This window comes from Homarus americanus, unplaced genomic scaffold (assembly GCF_018991925.1).
Source record: "Homarus americanus isolate GMGI-L3 unplaced genomic scaffold, GMGI_Hamer_2.0 scaffold25727, whole genome shotgun sequence".
NCBI lineage: Eukaryota > Metazoa > Arthropoda > Malacostraca > Decapoda > Nephropidae > Homarus > Homarus americanus.
The window spans coordinates 2,749-20,034 of NW_024737110.1; the positions used below are offsets into that span (position 1 = coordinate 2,749).

The 17,286-nt window shown below is 38.9% G+C and overlaps 1 protein-coding gene across 1 annotated transcript; it reads right to left on the reverse strand.

Moving 5' to 3' along the window:
• Nucleotides 1-8,526: 8,526 nt before the first annotated feature.
• LOC121873391 (p21-activated protein kinase-interacting protein 1-like) lies at nt 8,527-16,924 on the reverse strand. The gene is given in 9 exon segments (XM_042376933.1): nt 8,527-8,843; nt 9,219-9,304; nt 9,307-9,415; nt 9,956-10,088; nt 11,963-11,969; nt 13,217-13,335; nt 13,482-13,599; nt 15,989-16,157; nt 16,804-16,924. Coding segments are annotated over 9 exon segments (1,041 nt in total). The 5' UTR covers nt 16,876-16,924; the 3' UTR covers nt 8,527-8,615.
• Between the last annotated feature and the right edge of the window lie 362 nt (nt 16,925-17,286).

Below are 17,286 nucleotides of genomic sequence, written 5' to 3' on the forward strand. Positions count from 1 at the left end.
TATGTTACATCCACTCTGCTTATAAGAAGAGTGATTATGTTACATCCACTCTGCTTATAAGAAGAGTGATTATGTTACATCCACTCTGCTATTGGACGAGTGATTATGTTACATCCACTCTGCTTATAGGAAGAGTGATTATGTTACATCCACTCTGCTTATAGGAAGAGTGATTATGTTACACCACTCTGCTTATAGGAAGAGTGATTATGTTACATCCATTCTGCTTATAGGAAGAGTGATTATGTTACATCCACTCTGCTTATAGGAAGAGTGATTATGTTACATCCACTCTGCTTATAAGAAGAGTGATTATGTTACATCCACTCTGCTTATAGGAAGAGTGATTATGTTACATCCACTCTGCCCAATGATAACCAATTGACGTGATAACAAACGGCCTCAATATTGCTACACACACCCGGCAGCCTACACCACCTCAACAGTCAACTACGGTCTTCAAGTTGTTGAATAGTGGTTCTTAACTTTATGGTCACGCTCCCTACAGCAGTTGGTCCTAAACATTCTAAAACCATGGCCATAATCACCACCACATGGCCATAATCACCACCACATGGCCATAAACAAAAGTAGACCACGTGTTTACAATCCATTTTGAGTTTGGTAAATTTCATTCTCGTCATAAAACGAAATTAACATTTTTTTAATTTATATAAGTAATTATTATTATTTCGTTCATTAAATATCTACACTACAACAAATCTCAAGTGAAGGAACAAGTTCGTGAGTGTGAGAAGTAAAAGTTGTTACTTTTACTTACTTTATTCTCTTAACCACTTATCGGCTCGTTAACAGCTTGGGTAGTCCATCACGTCTCTGTTACACACTGTTAACAAGTACTGGTCTGTTACACACTGTTAACAAGTACTGGGTCTCTGTTACACACTGTTAACAAGTACTGGGTCTCTGTTACACACTGTTAACAAGTACTGGCTCTGTTACACACTGTTAACAAGTACTGGGTCTCTGTTACACACTGTTAACAAGTACTGGGTCTCTGTTACACACTGTTAACAAGTACTGGTCTCTGTTACACACTGTTAACAAGTACTGGGTCTCTGTTACACACTGTTAACAAGTACTGGGTCTCTGTTACACACTGTTAACAAGTACTGGCTCCTGAATGTACCTGAACCTGCTCCAGTCTGGTCTTGAAACAGCTCACACTCGGTGCCGTCACAACACCCTCAAGCTGTGACCTCTTGTGGGGTGAGCGTCCGTCACCTCCAGGTAATGACACTCGACTGACCCTTCACACTGTGTTGACAAATTTTCAAACGTGACTATCGTACTGAGACCTCAAAATTATCATACTGGAACCTCAAAATTATCGTTCCTTCATCAAATTATCGTACATTTCTACATAATTACTACCTTAATTCAGTCACTTTTAATGGAATTGTATATTTTTATTTACATAGTTACCATTTACGATATTTGAAGTATCTGTGGGAGAAAGACCATCCCCCTGCACCCCTGTTAAGAACCTCTGTTGTAGATGAAATGAACTCTAAAACAAGACAGTTGATATGGCTTCATTTTTATCCCTTACAAGTCTTTTAATATTAATAATCCAAGCATTTATATTACATGTTCTCCTCACACACTGGCCTCAAAATACAAGCTACATATTAGGCGTTTTCAACATTTATTGAGTTATTTCATGAGTATCCAGCTTCTTTTCAGTTCTTTATACTTTAGAAAGATATGGAGAGTTATATTATGACTGTTTTTAATTTATGATAAACACCCCAAGACTGAACAACCTCTTGCCATGCTGCTGCTTGTAGTGAGGAGACGCATGACGTTCATTAACACAATTTATAATAGTTATCCTCTCACCCAAATAAAACTTTCTTCTTTCTCTCAACCACTAATAAATCTTTCTTCTTTCTCTCAACCACTAATAAAACTTACTTCTTCCTCTCAACCATTCAGTAAACCAAGTTAAGAGCAGACATCAACTATCTCAGTTAGGTTAGGTAATACAATGGTGGTGAAGGTATGGCTATAAAAGGAGGTTGGGGGCTATTATACAAAGGGCACTACTCAGTTGAGTGTCCTTACCTGTAGCTGGTGGACGCTCGCCCCACAAGGGTCACAGCTCAAGGTTGAAGAAGCCACAAGTCCAGAAAACTGTGAGGGCAAACTTTTTCAGAGTGAGAGTATTATTATTGTTAGTAGTAGTTGAGATGACGAGTGTCCTCTACCAGGGGAACGAGAGCTGTGGACCTACAGATATTGACTATGAGGCAACAGTCACTGAATGCCTCATAGATTTGCCGCCAACACAGCTGGGATAGCTTCTTATGTATTAGGATATTCAATTTTAAGGTAATAAAATGGTAGTGAAGGTGTGGCTATTGGGCGAGGCTGGAGGTCATTTAAAGAAGTTATAGTACAAGTAGTAATAGTACAGTCAGTAGTAGTAGTAGTACAATTAGCAATAATAGTAGTACTGTAGTAGTATTTTCACATTAACAATAGTATAATCAAGATTATTACATATTTACTTTTCTTTTCCTTTTCACAGAAAATGGAAAACCAGAAGTTTGTGGTCAAGTCCTGCTGTTGTGGTTGTACACTACTAACAGCTTCCATCATTATTGCTGTCTTTAGTCTGGTGAGTACTTGATGCTGTCCTTACTGTGTGTACTTGATACTGTCCTTACTGTGTGTACTTTTAGGGGGCAGCCAGACCTTCAGGCATTGTTCATATACATATCTAAGACTCCAAATTTGAGCTGATATGTCGAGGTTTAGTCTGTCAGATTTTCTACTGAAATTTTTAAATTTACCAACAGTACTAGCCAAACAGCCGCTGTGTGGTGCAATGTTCTGTTCAGTGTTTATCAACTTTTTTTCATATCTCTTATTTCATTTAAGTTGTCTTGTTGCAGATGAGTATGGTGCTATGTCTATATTGATTATCAGCCTTTTCTCATTTCATTTCTCAATGTTGTGTTACTGTACTGTAATGTAGGAGACCTGGGTAAGTTACGACTTGAAATTATTCAAATAGTTACCGTTAAGCAGTTCACAACGCAGGATCACCACGTGCTTCCTCAGTCACCCATAAGCAGTCATTCTGAGACCAACGTAAATGTAGGATCAGAAAATGGAGTCATTCATCATCTTGAAATGTTGCTTGGTCACCCGCCCATTATTTCATATGTCAGCTTCACGGAAATGAGCTGCCTTTCCCAGTTTTTATCACTATGATGGTAAACCAAGTGGTCCTGAGCATTGGCGTGGTCCCATTGGAAAGCAGATCAAGGAGTCTTTGTCTGAGCTTCCAGTTGTCGCCTTCCAGCCAGTCAGTTTCCTGATTTCCTGTGTTTAATGATGAAGTGGAGAAAGATCTGTCCTGGGATCAGAAATACCTGTATAGGATTTGTAAAGGAGTTATCACAGGTGTTGTTGAAGATGACTTGGCTGCTATTGAGCCAGGTCCTCCCTGTGTGTCAAGGTGGAACACCTTATGGAGTAGAATCCTCAGGTTGTATGTAGCAACATCAAGACCCAGCCATGAGTTGAAAAGAATTGTCATTACAATAATAAAGTTCAGTGCTCCAATGTGGTTACATCAAGATACCCCTACGTACACACGGCTCAAGGAACGTATTCCAGTCCCTGCTATATATGAAACACCTGAATAGTGAGGAGGAGACGATAGTGAAGAAGCTGTCCAGAGAAATGCATACTTCGCCCACACAGATCAACTCTTCTTGGTATGTGTGCAGATGAGGACATGACTGTTAGAGAAAAAGCTGTCTCAATGATAAGAAAAATTAGAGAGAGAATCAGCAAAAGGGAAGAATGCACTGGCAGATCTGAAGAGGAGGAGGAAGTTTCTGATGCTGCTGTTGACGAGAATTTGTTAAACTATACTGATGAGGAGGGTAAAGATGGAGATGTGAATGAGGATGTGCCTCCTGTAGTCAACATGAGAAAGGTGGTGACTCAAACTAAGTGGCAAGCAAAAACTATCATTCCATGATTAACTGGAGGAATGAACTCAAGACTGAGCCTCCTTACATTGCTTCTCTGTCAAATCTACAGGTTAATGACATTCTTGAGACACCATTAGTGGTGCCCAAGTGGCCAAACAGCACTCAGGCGGTCGAGAGAGCATAAAAGTGATGACTGAAGCTTGCACTGAAGTGACGGATACTAATCGAGATGGATATATTAGGCAAAGATTATTGTCTAGGAAAATGATGCCAAGGTTCCGACAAAAAAGAATTTCAATATGAACTTGTAATGATTTTCTATACGGTGTACCTGTAAAATAACATGTGAATTAAATCGATGTCACCCATGTAAATTTATCATTATCCTGGAAAACATTAAATGACACCTAATTTTTGGTATACACTAAAAGTTGACAAAAGTCGTTCTCGGCGCGGCAGGGTAAGTATGCATGAAATGGCATGAAATTTTGCACAGGTGTTTGTTACAGCCATACAAACGATGCCTGAAAAGTGCAGCCTGCAACTCAAATAAAGTGTTTTTCCCTGCCCCCTAGTGTACTTGATGCTGTCCTTATTGGAGTGTACTTGATACTGTCCTTATTGAGTGTACTTGATACTGTCCTTACTGTGTGTACTTGACTCTTATTATCATCATTTCCACACAGGTATACGGGACTCGCTAGTGCCGCTACAGTATTTCTCTGGGAGTCACTGGTAAGTAAGAATATTAACCATAATTTCATGTAAATCCACAATGAAAACGTGGATAAGATAATCTTGATAGAAATGAACGAGATTCTGTTTATTCAAGATTAACTTCAGAGGCAACTGAAGTTGCCTCTGAAGATGTCTTGAATAAAGAGAAAGCTGGTGCTGTTTCATTTTCCGTGATTTATCAAGATTAACCATAATATATAAACTTTATAAATATTACAATTACACTCAAAACCTAACCTAAACATATTAAATACAGGTTCTTAACACTAACAACCTCCCCCCCAGGTTTGAACGAGGCGGTTAGATCTGGTCATCAATATCTACAATGTTATTTTCACCATCATCCTTAACGTATTCGTAAGGTTAGTAATTGAATCCTAACTTAACCTACCATAATTGACACTTGACCCAATTTAACTTAAATGTAATCTAACCTGTATTTAAGAACTATTTGATAATTTACCAATATTTATCAGCTATCTACTTCAAACCTATATATACATGTATGTATTCATGCGTTAATCTCCCAAGGACCACCATAGGCTAATAATGGCCTGTGTATGTATATATGTATGTATTCATGTACGTTCATCTCCCCACAGGACCACTGTAGACTAATCATGGCCTGTGTATGTATATATGTATGTATTCATGTACGTTCATCTCCCACAGGACCACCGTGAAGACTAATCATGGCCTGGGTGTGGGCTGCAGGTCTCAGCATTGCCCTCAACATCACCCTGGGCATTGTGTTCCTCTTGATAACTCTCTCTCCATCGGCTGCCTTCGTGGTTGTTCCTCACGTCTGCTCTACAAGTTTACTTCTTAGTGGTGGTTAGATCTTATGGTCTTAGCCTGACACCACGTAATACTGTTGTGATTAATGTAAGTGTAGTGTAGTGTGGTGTAGTGTGGTGTGGTGTGGGTGTGGTGTAGTTACTAAATTGTGTTTCTGTAATGGTGTTAATGACATTAGAATATTATTATTACAACTACAGTGGTCCTCGGTTAACGAACACAATTCGTTCCACAGAGTCGTTCATTAACCAAAATATTTCATTAACCGAATCTATTATTTCAATGGGATATTGGAATTGGTTGTGCCACAGAAAAGTACATGCAAAGTATAAACAAATGCAGAAAGTACACTGACCTTGAGGTGTATGGAGGCTCTGGTTAATGGTGATGATGATGATGGGAATTAGAAGTGGGGGTGGAGGAGAAGAGAAGGAAGTGGGGGTGGAGGAGAAGAGAAGGAGGTGGAGGAGAAGAAGAGAAGGAGGTGGAGGTGGAGGAGAAGAGAAGGAAGTGGGGGTGGAGGAGAAGAGAAGGAGGTGGGGTGGAGGAGAAGAGAGAAGGAAGTGGGATGGAGGAGAAGAGAAGGAAGTGGGGGTGGAGGAGAAGAGAAGGAAGGGGGTGAGGAGAAGAGAAGGAAGTGGGGGTGGAGGAGAAGAGAAGGAAGTGGGGTGAGGAGAAGGGAGAAGAGAACCATTTTAATGCTTCTTGGAAGGCGAGTCACCTTCCATAATAACGTCAGGAACCTCTGACTGACAGATTCTCTAACAGTAACATCCTCTCTCATTTCTGGACAGGAACACTGAGGATAATCATCTTTCCCACCTATGCTTGATGTAATTATTTCACTAATAAAATTTTAAGTTCACAGCTGCAATTAAAGATTATTTTATATAAATCAACACTGCACTATATACAGTTATTATCAATATGTCAACTAAATTTCAGAATAACCAATAAATTTAATGTAAAAACGTAAAAATACTCTGTAGTCAAGAGAGCGACAAACATGAAGTCTCCTCCACCGTAAAGAAAGTTAAACAGAGACGCTTTGGTGGGTGAGTCAAGCGGCTGATGGGCGACAAAAACTAGTTCCCCGTACTGTATATATTATCAATATGTTAAATAAATGTTAAAATGAATAATAATTTTAATATAAAACATTAACAAATATTAAAGAGACCAACTTTCTTGATATTTACTCCACTGGAAACGAATGTAAACATAGTACAGATTACTGTATTGCGACTGGCCCATCAGCTGATGCTCACAACAAAACGCGTTGCTTTGTAAGGAATTAGATAAGCGAACTGAAAATCCTTATGGAAGGTAATTGCTAACCAAAATTTCGTTAATCGAACCGTTCGTTAACTGAGGGACCACTGTACTATTACTACTACTACTACTATTATTACTACTACTATTACTACTACTAAAACTACTATTATTACTAGAACTACTATCATCATCACCCACTTCAACTCTTCCAGATGGCCGCTCCTGAACAGAGTATTGCTTAAAGAAGATAAATACTGGATATTATAACATTGTTTGTGTGTGTGTGTGTGTGTGTGTGTGTGTGTATGCCTCGGAGGCAATCACTCCACACAGTGCGCTTGGAGGAGCACCACACAAGAAGGTGTCAATATGTTCAAGTTAGCCCGACTGTATACAGGCAGACAAGCGCCAACGCCGGAAGAGCGCTGCCACCGCCCCTCCGCACTAGATGTAGCCCCCCACCGTGCCACATCTGTGATCGACCCTGCGGTCCAGTATCGGCCTCTTTAGTCACCTCAGAACTCACCAACGAAGGTGACATCATAATAACTCATATCATTGTATCATAGCTGGATGATCGTCATACTTGATTACCAGTGACAGTAGTAGTAGTGTGTGTGTGTGTGTTTGTAAGTGTTAAGTAGTACTGTAATTTACATTAGACTAACTTACTTATATACTTATAAATGTATTTACTCACTTATTAACATTAAATAATAAATAATAAAATAAATTATAATGAATTTACATTTCCCTAAAAGAATCAAAAGCATACACACATGACTTACATACACACACACACACAAATGACTTACATACACATGACTATGTACACATACACACACACGACTCTCACACACACACACACACACGACTTACATACACACACGACTTACACACACACACACACACGACACAAAGATAACTGGGAAGGTAACAAGTCAGGATGGTGTTGCAACAATACTGAATGACCTGCAGGAGCAGTTCATATGGTCTTTAAACTGGTGAATGTTGTTTAGCATGACAACAACCCCTAAGGGATATGGTTGATAAGGGTCATGGTGTTGCGATAGATCATAAGGCAGAGCAACAAGTAACCAAACCACACAAACATTTAGTAATTATAAGGTGTAACACTAACACAGGTAGATGCTAGTGTACAAATGTGACCCAGTGTGTATTAGTGGTCACCCTGCCTCCAGCAAGATAAGGTGTAACACTAACACAGGTAGATGCTAGTGTACAAATGTGACCCAGTGTGTATTAGTGGTCACCCTGCCTCCAGCAAGATAAGGTGTAACACTAACACAGGTAGATGCTAGTGTACAAATGTGACCCAGTGTGTATTAGTGGTCACCCTGCCTCCAGCAAGATAAGGTGTAACACTAACACAGGTAGATGCTAGTGTACAAATGTGACCCAGTGTGTATTAGTGGTCACCCTGCCTCCAGCAAGATAAGGTGTAACACTAAGATCATTGCTCAACCATGTCATCTAGAGGCCTATAAACCCTTCACACAAGGCACAGTAAGACACATCTCATAGAAACATTCACAATATTAAAAGTGATGAACCCGGGACATTTGTACGTCATGTCCCGCACCATCAACACAACGGGACACTACCACAAGCTGTCCAAGTTGTCAATTCTGAGCTTTAATAACTCCCATAATGTGCCCTACTAAGCTTATACCACACCACAGCTTTAACTATAAGCTTAATAAGGCTTACAACACAACACTTATTAATTACATTTATTATAAGTATATTTTAGACAAATTTAATCTTTTTCTTTTTAGGTTTCAAGTCATCAACATTTCCCTCCCTGAGTCACCATCTTGGAGAGTTTGTTTTTCCTTTTAGCTGTTTTAGCTTCTTGGGTGGCGCGTATGTATGGTCGGCTGTGTGTACGTTGTCGCTCTCCTCTTCCTCCGAGTCGTTATGAGAGTCGGGTGTGTGCGTCCTGGGGGGTGGAGGCAGGTGTACGTCCATACAGATGATGCGACAAGTGGTATCAATCTCACCCAGAAGTGTTGGCAACGATGACAGTGATAACAGCTGTAAAATTAAACCGACATAAACGAACTGTATCTGACTGACTAACTGGGACTGTGATAACTGTGATGTACTCAACTCCTTGTGTATGAGTCCCATATGTACTCAATATACATGTGTAGCTATATCTGACTGACTGACTGACTGGACTGGTGGAAGAGCGTTGTTATGTACTCAATAAATATGTCCGACGTTAGCCAATTAAAATATTAAAAGTGGCGCCCCCATAGTGAAGGTGTCGAGAGTGGGAACTATAGGGGCACCTAAACCTAATCCTACCAAACCCTAACCTTAACCTAACCTAACCCTACCCCAACCTAACCTAACCCTGTACATCACCAATACTCAAAACCTAGAGTGGAGACCATCTGAAATTACCTCCAGTCTCCACACTTTTATCTTGCCGTCGGAGGAAGCGGAGGCCAGCCAGAGGTCCTCGGAGTCCGCCGTGTCTCTCGGTATGTGAGACTCTTTATCCGCATGGTGTGAGCCGCCCACTGTGTTAACTCCACCTTGGTTGTCAGGTCGTAGATACAGATATTTTTGCCCTCTCCACCGACTGCTATAATGTCATCCTGTAGAGGAGGAGGAGGAAGAGGTGGAGAAGAACAACAATAACAAGGAGAACAAAAATTAATCGATTATAACAACTACATCCATGGCAAACCAAAACACCAGTCACATTCCACACAAAATTAAACCATCAAACCACACTCCTAAACAAATAAATAGTCTAATATTAAAGTTATCACAGATCGTGGACTCAGATTTATTAGGTTGAGAATGTTAGTAGATTTCTGCCAGGTTCAGTGATGGAAGGTCTGCTATACGCCTCTGACGCAGATAGTATTAGGTATAGGTACTGTACTTATGACAAGGGTAAATGACTATAATTAACAGTGACTATAATTAACAGTGACTATAATTAAACAGAAGTGACTATAATTAAACAGAAGTGACTATAATTAAACAGAAGTGACTATAATTAAACAGAGGTGACTATTTACAATTAAGTCTATGACATGAAATATAATGGTGACTAAACATATACATAATTGGTGACTAATCAGGTATAATAGATGACTAATCAGGGGACTAATCTTCAGGTAACTCACCATAAGAAATATAAGTGAAGTAACCGTCTCTTTGAAGTCAACAGAATGTACCACTTGACCCACTGCCACTTTATACAGGTCAACACAAGAGCCTTTCACCACCACATACTGGGAGCCATCTGGTGACCAGTGGCTCGCCAACTGTGTCGGGATATACAGAATTGTTATATTATGTTGGTATATAGTTCAGCGTATAGTATAAATATAAAGACAGTGTAGATATTAATAATAATACTACCAATAATAATACTGGCGGCCCTCTTGTGTTCGAGGATGGCCAGTCCTAGGGGGCCATTTAGATGTGAATTTGTTTAAGGTGTAGAAGCTGTCACCAACACAACAACATCACCCTAAGTTAACGAGCTGTATGCCCATGTTTAAGGTGTAGAAGCTGTCGCCAACACAACAACCACACCCTAAGTTAACGAGCTGTATGACCCAGTGTTTAAGGTGTAGAAGCTGTCACCACCACAGAGTTAATGAGCTGCATGACCCAGTGTCAAGGAATAGTCCGAGAAGACCGGACAGCTCATCAACTGCACTGGCTAACCATTACCCCTTAACACGATCTGCAAATTTATCATCACCTAGGTTGTAAGTGTGGGTGTTCGTAAGTGTGGGTGTTAAGTAAGTGTGGGTGTTAAGTAAGTGTGGGTGTTAGTAAGTGTGGTGTTCAATAGAATATGTACAAAAGATTCATTATTGTTTATTACTGAATATGTATTTGATGGAATTAATCTTTATATATGTGAAATGAACAATTCAATTCATTAATAATCGTAGAATATTAAAACACACAAGGATAAAGGCGACATTGTTTAGTGGTAGCGATGGTTCTACATAAGAAACTAAACAAAATTAGACCCTGGTTGTAGCTGTAGTAAACTTAATGTAAAAAATTTAATACCTGTATGTATGTTTTGAGTAATGTTATTTAATGTTAATAAATGGAACACTAGAAGTAGCTAACCACTAATGGTAAAGAAATAAAGCGAGACGATTGTGAACGCCAACATATGAACAGTAGGCGTACATGTGAAAACATATCGTCATTTCTCTACATAATAATATGAAAGCAACACTTATTACTGTTCATATATGTTTTAAATAATATTTACTAATGTAAAACAAAAATTCTACTCCCCTTTTTCATATCGTTTTAACACATCAAGTTTCTCGACTAACCTTATACACTTTCTATCAGCTATTGGACCAGCACTACCATCACTTGCTCTCTTGCTCAGGTTGAATAGGGAGGCAAATATGATGTAAGGAACCTGAGGAAGTTTTTCCCTTTACTGTTCAGATCGTGAAACAAAAGGCCCGTCAGCTCCAACTGTTGTTTACCACTCATTACCAAGGCAGCTTCTTCGCACAAGGAACTCTTAATTTTTTTTACAGTAATTTTTTTTTTTTTATAATACATATCGGGATTTAGTTATTATTTATATGAAAATAGTAATTTTATTTTATTTTTATTATATTTTGGTCGTAAATAATCTGAAATGAAATAAGGACGTAAATTGAATTGGGTCATTAAATTAACAAGGGTTTTATATATGAAAAGTTGTTAGTTGAGCCGTTGTTATCAGAGACTTTACTGTACTGTATAATTTCCTTACATCACATACAGCTCCTCCCCGACCACCTCAGTCGTACCAAAATTTTGTCAAATTTCGTATTTTCGAGTCCCGACGTCAGTGATTGCACTGTGTACCGACAAAATTTTCGTTTGTAATTCACTTTAAAACGGCTGGCAAGCTTAAAAGTGAGAGTTTGTGCTGCTGAGAAGAAAAAGAGACAACCATTTTAGATTTTCTATGTATTATTTAAGCATTTTCGACTTACGACCTGGATTTGGGTCCCTAACCCCGTCGTAAGTCGGGAAGGAGCTATAGTGTATAGCTCTGGTCAGGTGGACACATCACTGACAGTTCTCTCTCATAGCTACTGTCAGGAGGATTCTCAACAGCTGAAACTCTCACATGTTTGTTCTCTTGTTGATACACAGAAACTATCGAAAGTCCGGAATTAAGTAAACCCGAGCCTTGAGTGTCGGTGTTTGTAAGTGAAGGCATCAATAAGTGTGGGTGTTTGTAAGTGAAGGCATCAATAAGTGTCGGTGTTTGTAAGTGAAGGCATCAATAAGTTGTCGGTGTTTGTAAGTGAAGGCATCAATAAGTGTGGGTGTTTGTAAGTGAAGGCATCAATAAGTGTGGGTATTTGTAAGTGAAGGCATCAATAAGTGTGGGTGTTTGTAAGTGAAGGCATCAATAAGTGTGGGTGTTTGTAAGTGAAGGCATCAATAAGTGTGGGTGTTTTAAGGTGAGCATCAATAAGTGTGGGTATTTGTAAGTGAAGGCATCAATAAGTGTCGGTGTTTGTAAGTGAAGGCATCAATAAGTGTGGGTGTTTGTAAGTGAAGGCATCAATAAGTGTGGGTGTTTGTAAGTGAAGGCATCAATAAGTGTGGGTGTTTGTAAGTGAAGGCATCAATAAGTGTCGGTGTTTGTAAGTGAAGGCATCAATAAGTGTGGGTGTTATGAATTGAAGGCATCAATAAGTGTGGGTTTTTGTAAGTGAAGGCATCAATAAGTGTGGGTGTTTGTAGTGAAGACATCAATAAGTGTGGTGTTTGTAAGTGAAGGCATCAATAAATGTGGGTTTTGTAAGTGAAGGCATCAATAAGTGTGGGTGTTGTAGGTGAGAGGCATCAATAAGTGTGTGGGTTTTGTAAGTGAAGGCATCAATAAGTGTGGGTGTTTGTAAGTGAAGGCATCAATAAGTGTGGGTATTTGTAAGTGAAGGCATCAATAAGTGTGGGTGTTTGTAAGTGAAGGCATCAATAAGTGTGGGTATTTGTAGTGAAGGCATCAATAGTGTGGGTGTTTGTAGTGAAGACATCAATAAGTGTGGGTGTTTGTAAGTGAAGACATCAATAAGTGTGGGTGTAAGTGAAGGCATCAATAAGTGTGGGTGTTGTAAGTGAAGGCATCAATAAGTGTGGGTGTTGTGAAGTGAAGGCATCAATAAGTTTGGGTGTTTGTAAGTGAAGGCATCAATAAGTGTGGGTATTTGTAAGTGAAGGCATCAATAAGTGTGGGTGTTTGTAGTGAAGGCATCAATAAGTGTGGGTTGTTAAGTGAAGTGAAGGCATCAATAAGTGTGGGTATTTGTAAGTGAAGGCATCAATAAGTGTGGGTATTTGTAAGTGAAGGCATCAATAAGTGTGGGTATTTGTAACTAGAGGACCCCCCCCACACTGACCTGTCTTTAGGTTGGTGATATAAGCCTTCCTGCCCTTGATGAGGTCCCAGGTCCGCAGTGTTCGGTCCTGACCCACTGACAGGTAACATTATCTAAAATATTTTAATTTAAAACTAATTGCGTTGATGTACTGCCTCCTCCACCATAAATTGACAGTGACACCCACTTCCGACAGTGACACCATATGAGGCACTTCCATTGACAGTGGCACCATATAAGAGGCTGTAGTGTTGTGGTGAGTTATATCACTGTACACAACTCAACACAGTATGTCTGCCTAACCTGCCATTTCCTTCTGTTGTATATACAGATGTGGCCGTCCTGTGCTGCTGAGAACAAGTAACCCGACTTATGGAAGGCCACGCTGGTGATGGTACCTGTTGATTGATTGATTGCTGTAAGTACATCCAGTGACCCAGAAGCTTAGGTCATTATGTCTTTGAATTAAACTAACCTACCCTAATCTAAGGTAACCTAACCTACCTAACCTACCTACCTAACCTAACCTCTTCCTGCCAGAACGCGCCTCTCGAAAAATTGTTCCTCCCGGAATTTTTCGTAAAATTCCGACTTTGGGAACAATTTTCAGAGACAACTTCAATTCCGTCTATTGAAATTCTGAGTTTGAGGGATTCTGGCTAATGGAGACGTTATTACATGAGAGATAGTACAGTAGAGTAGAGTAGAGTACAGTACAGTACAGTAGAGTAGAGTACAGTACAGTAGAGTACAGTACAGTAGAGTACAGTACAGTAGTCAGGGATAAGATCTTCAGAGCATCAGACTGCAGGCTGCTCACACTTTCTTTTCTTATAAGCAAACACATTTATTTGAGTTTGTAATAACAGCCTCTATAAAGTTAGGAATAATTATCATCTACCATTTCCTTTCCCTTTTAACCTTTTATAAGTATCATCAATTAAGTAACAATCTGTAATATTGTAACAGGTAATGTAAAGTAATGACCAGTGAATAAACAGTGTTAGTGATGAGATTTCTGTATGGAAGGCACAATGTAGGCACCAACTTCCAGAATAATTGTCCAATTTGAATACATAACAAAATGTCACATTACACAGAAAATACTTAACATGAATCAGCTGTCATGTGGTAAAGTGATACTCTGTGCCATAAACCTATACAGTGGGGTATGCTATAACGAACGGATCCTACTACGAATATTCCTATAACGAACGGTTTTACCTATAAAATTGAGAATGCTATAACGAGCATAACTCCTACATGACGGATGAATACGGACTATTTCGCCTGGCGCATGAATATTGTTGTACGCGACCCACAACAAGCGTCAGGCGCCATCTTTGTCTCATTGTGTAGCCAGTGCACCACTGTTATTGTTGAAATTTCGTTGACGTTGAAATTGCGTTATTGTATAACTATTTTGTTATACAAGTACAATTGTAACAATGAGTCGTCCAAGAAGTGAAAAGCTAATAACCCTTGAAACTAAGAAAGAAATTATAAGAAAGTGAGAATGGAAGAAGCATTGCAGAAACTTAGTGATGAACATGGGATGGCTAAATCGCTATATATGCGATTTTGAAGAATAAGAAGGAGTTAAAAACTGTGCAAGTGGCTAAGGAATCTTTAGACTTAGCAAAGCAAAGTGTAATGTGATTGAAGAGATGAAAATTTTTCTTAGTGTGGATAAAGGAGAAAGAAATGGCAGGTGGTAACATTAGTGAAGCTATAATTTGTGAGAGCTAAACAATTGTTTGAGGACCTTAAAGCCAAGACTCCCAGTGGAAGTGATAGTGATGTGCCAGTGTTTAGGGGTACCTGCATGCTGAATAACACTAAGGTAAGATAAATGCCGTATTTTTACATTTTCCAGAATTTTTTCAGTGTTAAGCGGTTGTATTTGGGGCCTGAACGGATTAATCCTACTTGAGCGAATGCTATAACGAACGAGATTCTGGAACCAATTACGTTCGTTAGAGCATCCCCCTGTACCTGTTTCTGAGCTGCTCCTCCCTCCCTTTAATTTCTTATATATTCCTTTCTTTATTCCTATGTCATGTTTAAGTTTTTCTTCATCCACCTTGGCTCATTCTTATGACCTAATTTTTCTGTATGGTATATTTTGTTCTTGTGCTTTATGTAGTATACTAGTGAATATATTATAGTCATGATCAATTGTTGTGTCATCTATGACCTGGACGCTGTTCCCAGGCGACCTCACCTAGGTACCTTCTTAACCCCTAATCGCCAACCAAAAAGTCTGGGACTCTGACCATATTGTCATTGTTTTTGTTATCCAATTTGGTGAACTTGATTTCTCTGTGATCACTGTTTTTCAGTTCTTTACTGTGATATCTCTGATAATATTTTCTTTATTTGTTAATACTAGGTCTAATATATTGTCACCTCTAGTAAGTTCTGTAATTAGTTGTTTCAAAAAGTCCTGTACTGCGCTCTAGGAAGTCATCAGATTCATAGTCACTATTGTCCCAGTCAATATTTGTGAAGTTGAAATCCCCATAATGCAGAGGTTATTATATTTTGCTGCCCTACTCATTTCCTGCCATATTGGCTGAGCTGCTTCTTTGCCAAGACTTGGGGGCCTGTAAATCACTCCCATAATTAGTTTTCTCTTCCTTCGTGATTTCTACCCATACAGAGTCGGTTCCAATTTCAACATAACCGACTTAATATAACCTAACATAATATAACCTAACATAAACCAAACCTAACCTAACCTCCACTAATGACAGTCAGTAATTAAGGGTAAACCAAGAACTATACCTTGATGCTCCATGATGATGCCAACCTCAGCACGCGTCCGTAGATTGAACACTCTGAGGGTCTCATCCGAGGCTCCAGACACCAGGTACTTGCCACTGACAGCCACCTGACGGACACTGCCGGAGTGTGAGTGGTCAGCGAAGGTCTGGCGTAGTGACACTGTCCCATCCTGATGACAACGAACTTTACTGTTACTGTGGTGATACTGTTACTGTGGTGATACTGTTACTGTGGTGATACAACTGTGGTGATACTGTTACTGTGGTGATACTGTTACTGTGGTGATACTGTTACTGTGGTGATACTGTTACTGTGGTGATACTGTTACTGTGGTGATACTGTTACTGTGGTGATACTGTTACTGTGGTGATAAAATACTAATCTGTATTTTAAACAGTGGCTATTATACTCAGTTCCTAGTAGCGCTATTTAACCGTGAGTGCTCTGATTGGCTGGTCAAATCAAAACAATACCCAAAACCTAACCTAACCAAACCTAACCTAACCTGTCACGGTAAAATAGCGTTAATAGGAACTGATCATAATAGCCACAAATTAATCCCGTGTTGGCTGGTCTATTGTCAATATTACCTCCATATAACGAACTCCTCCTTGATATAGTTCGTTATATGGAAGTTTTACATATAATTAACCCTCTATATAACGGAATTCCTTTAAGATAGTCCGTTAAATATGAGGTCAAGCTATGAGCACCAAGTATCACCTCAGTTCAACAAGTCACTGGTTAACCTGGAATAAAATAAGACTTAAAGAGTTAATTAAGTTGTTAGTAATAAGATAGGTGTTGTTACTGACCTGTTGTGGAGATAATTGATAACCTAAGATATATTCTTCATTAGTCCCGATGATGATCTCTGGGACGGCCATGATGCCTCGGTTATGTTGATGATACTACCACGACCATCACTCCTGCCTAGACTATAATAATTCATGAAATATAAACTAAATTTACGATGAAATCTTATGGTAAAAATATTATATATATTTATTAGTATTTATATATGTTTTAAACTGATGTATTGATTATTATATCGTAAAACAACTAATTAATTTTCTGAGGAATGTTCAGTTTATTTCTTAACATTATTTATCTGCCATTATGTATATAAACCCGGTTATGTATTGATAAAAAATTAAATATTTATCTTTAGTAGACCATAATCCCATTCTAAGTAGTTTAATCGAAAAAATTAAATATTTTCGTCATTATAATCTAAATTATTAAGGTATAACTACATTTATTTTAGACATTTTGTTAAATATCAACTATATAACCCT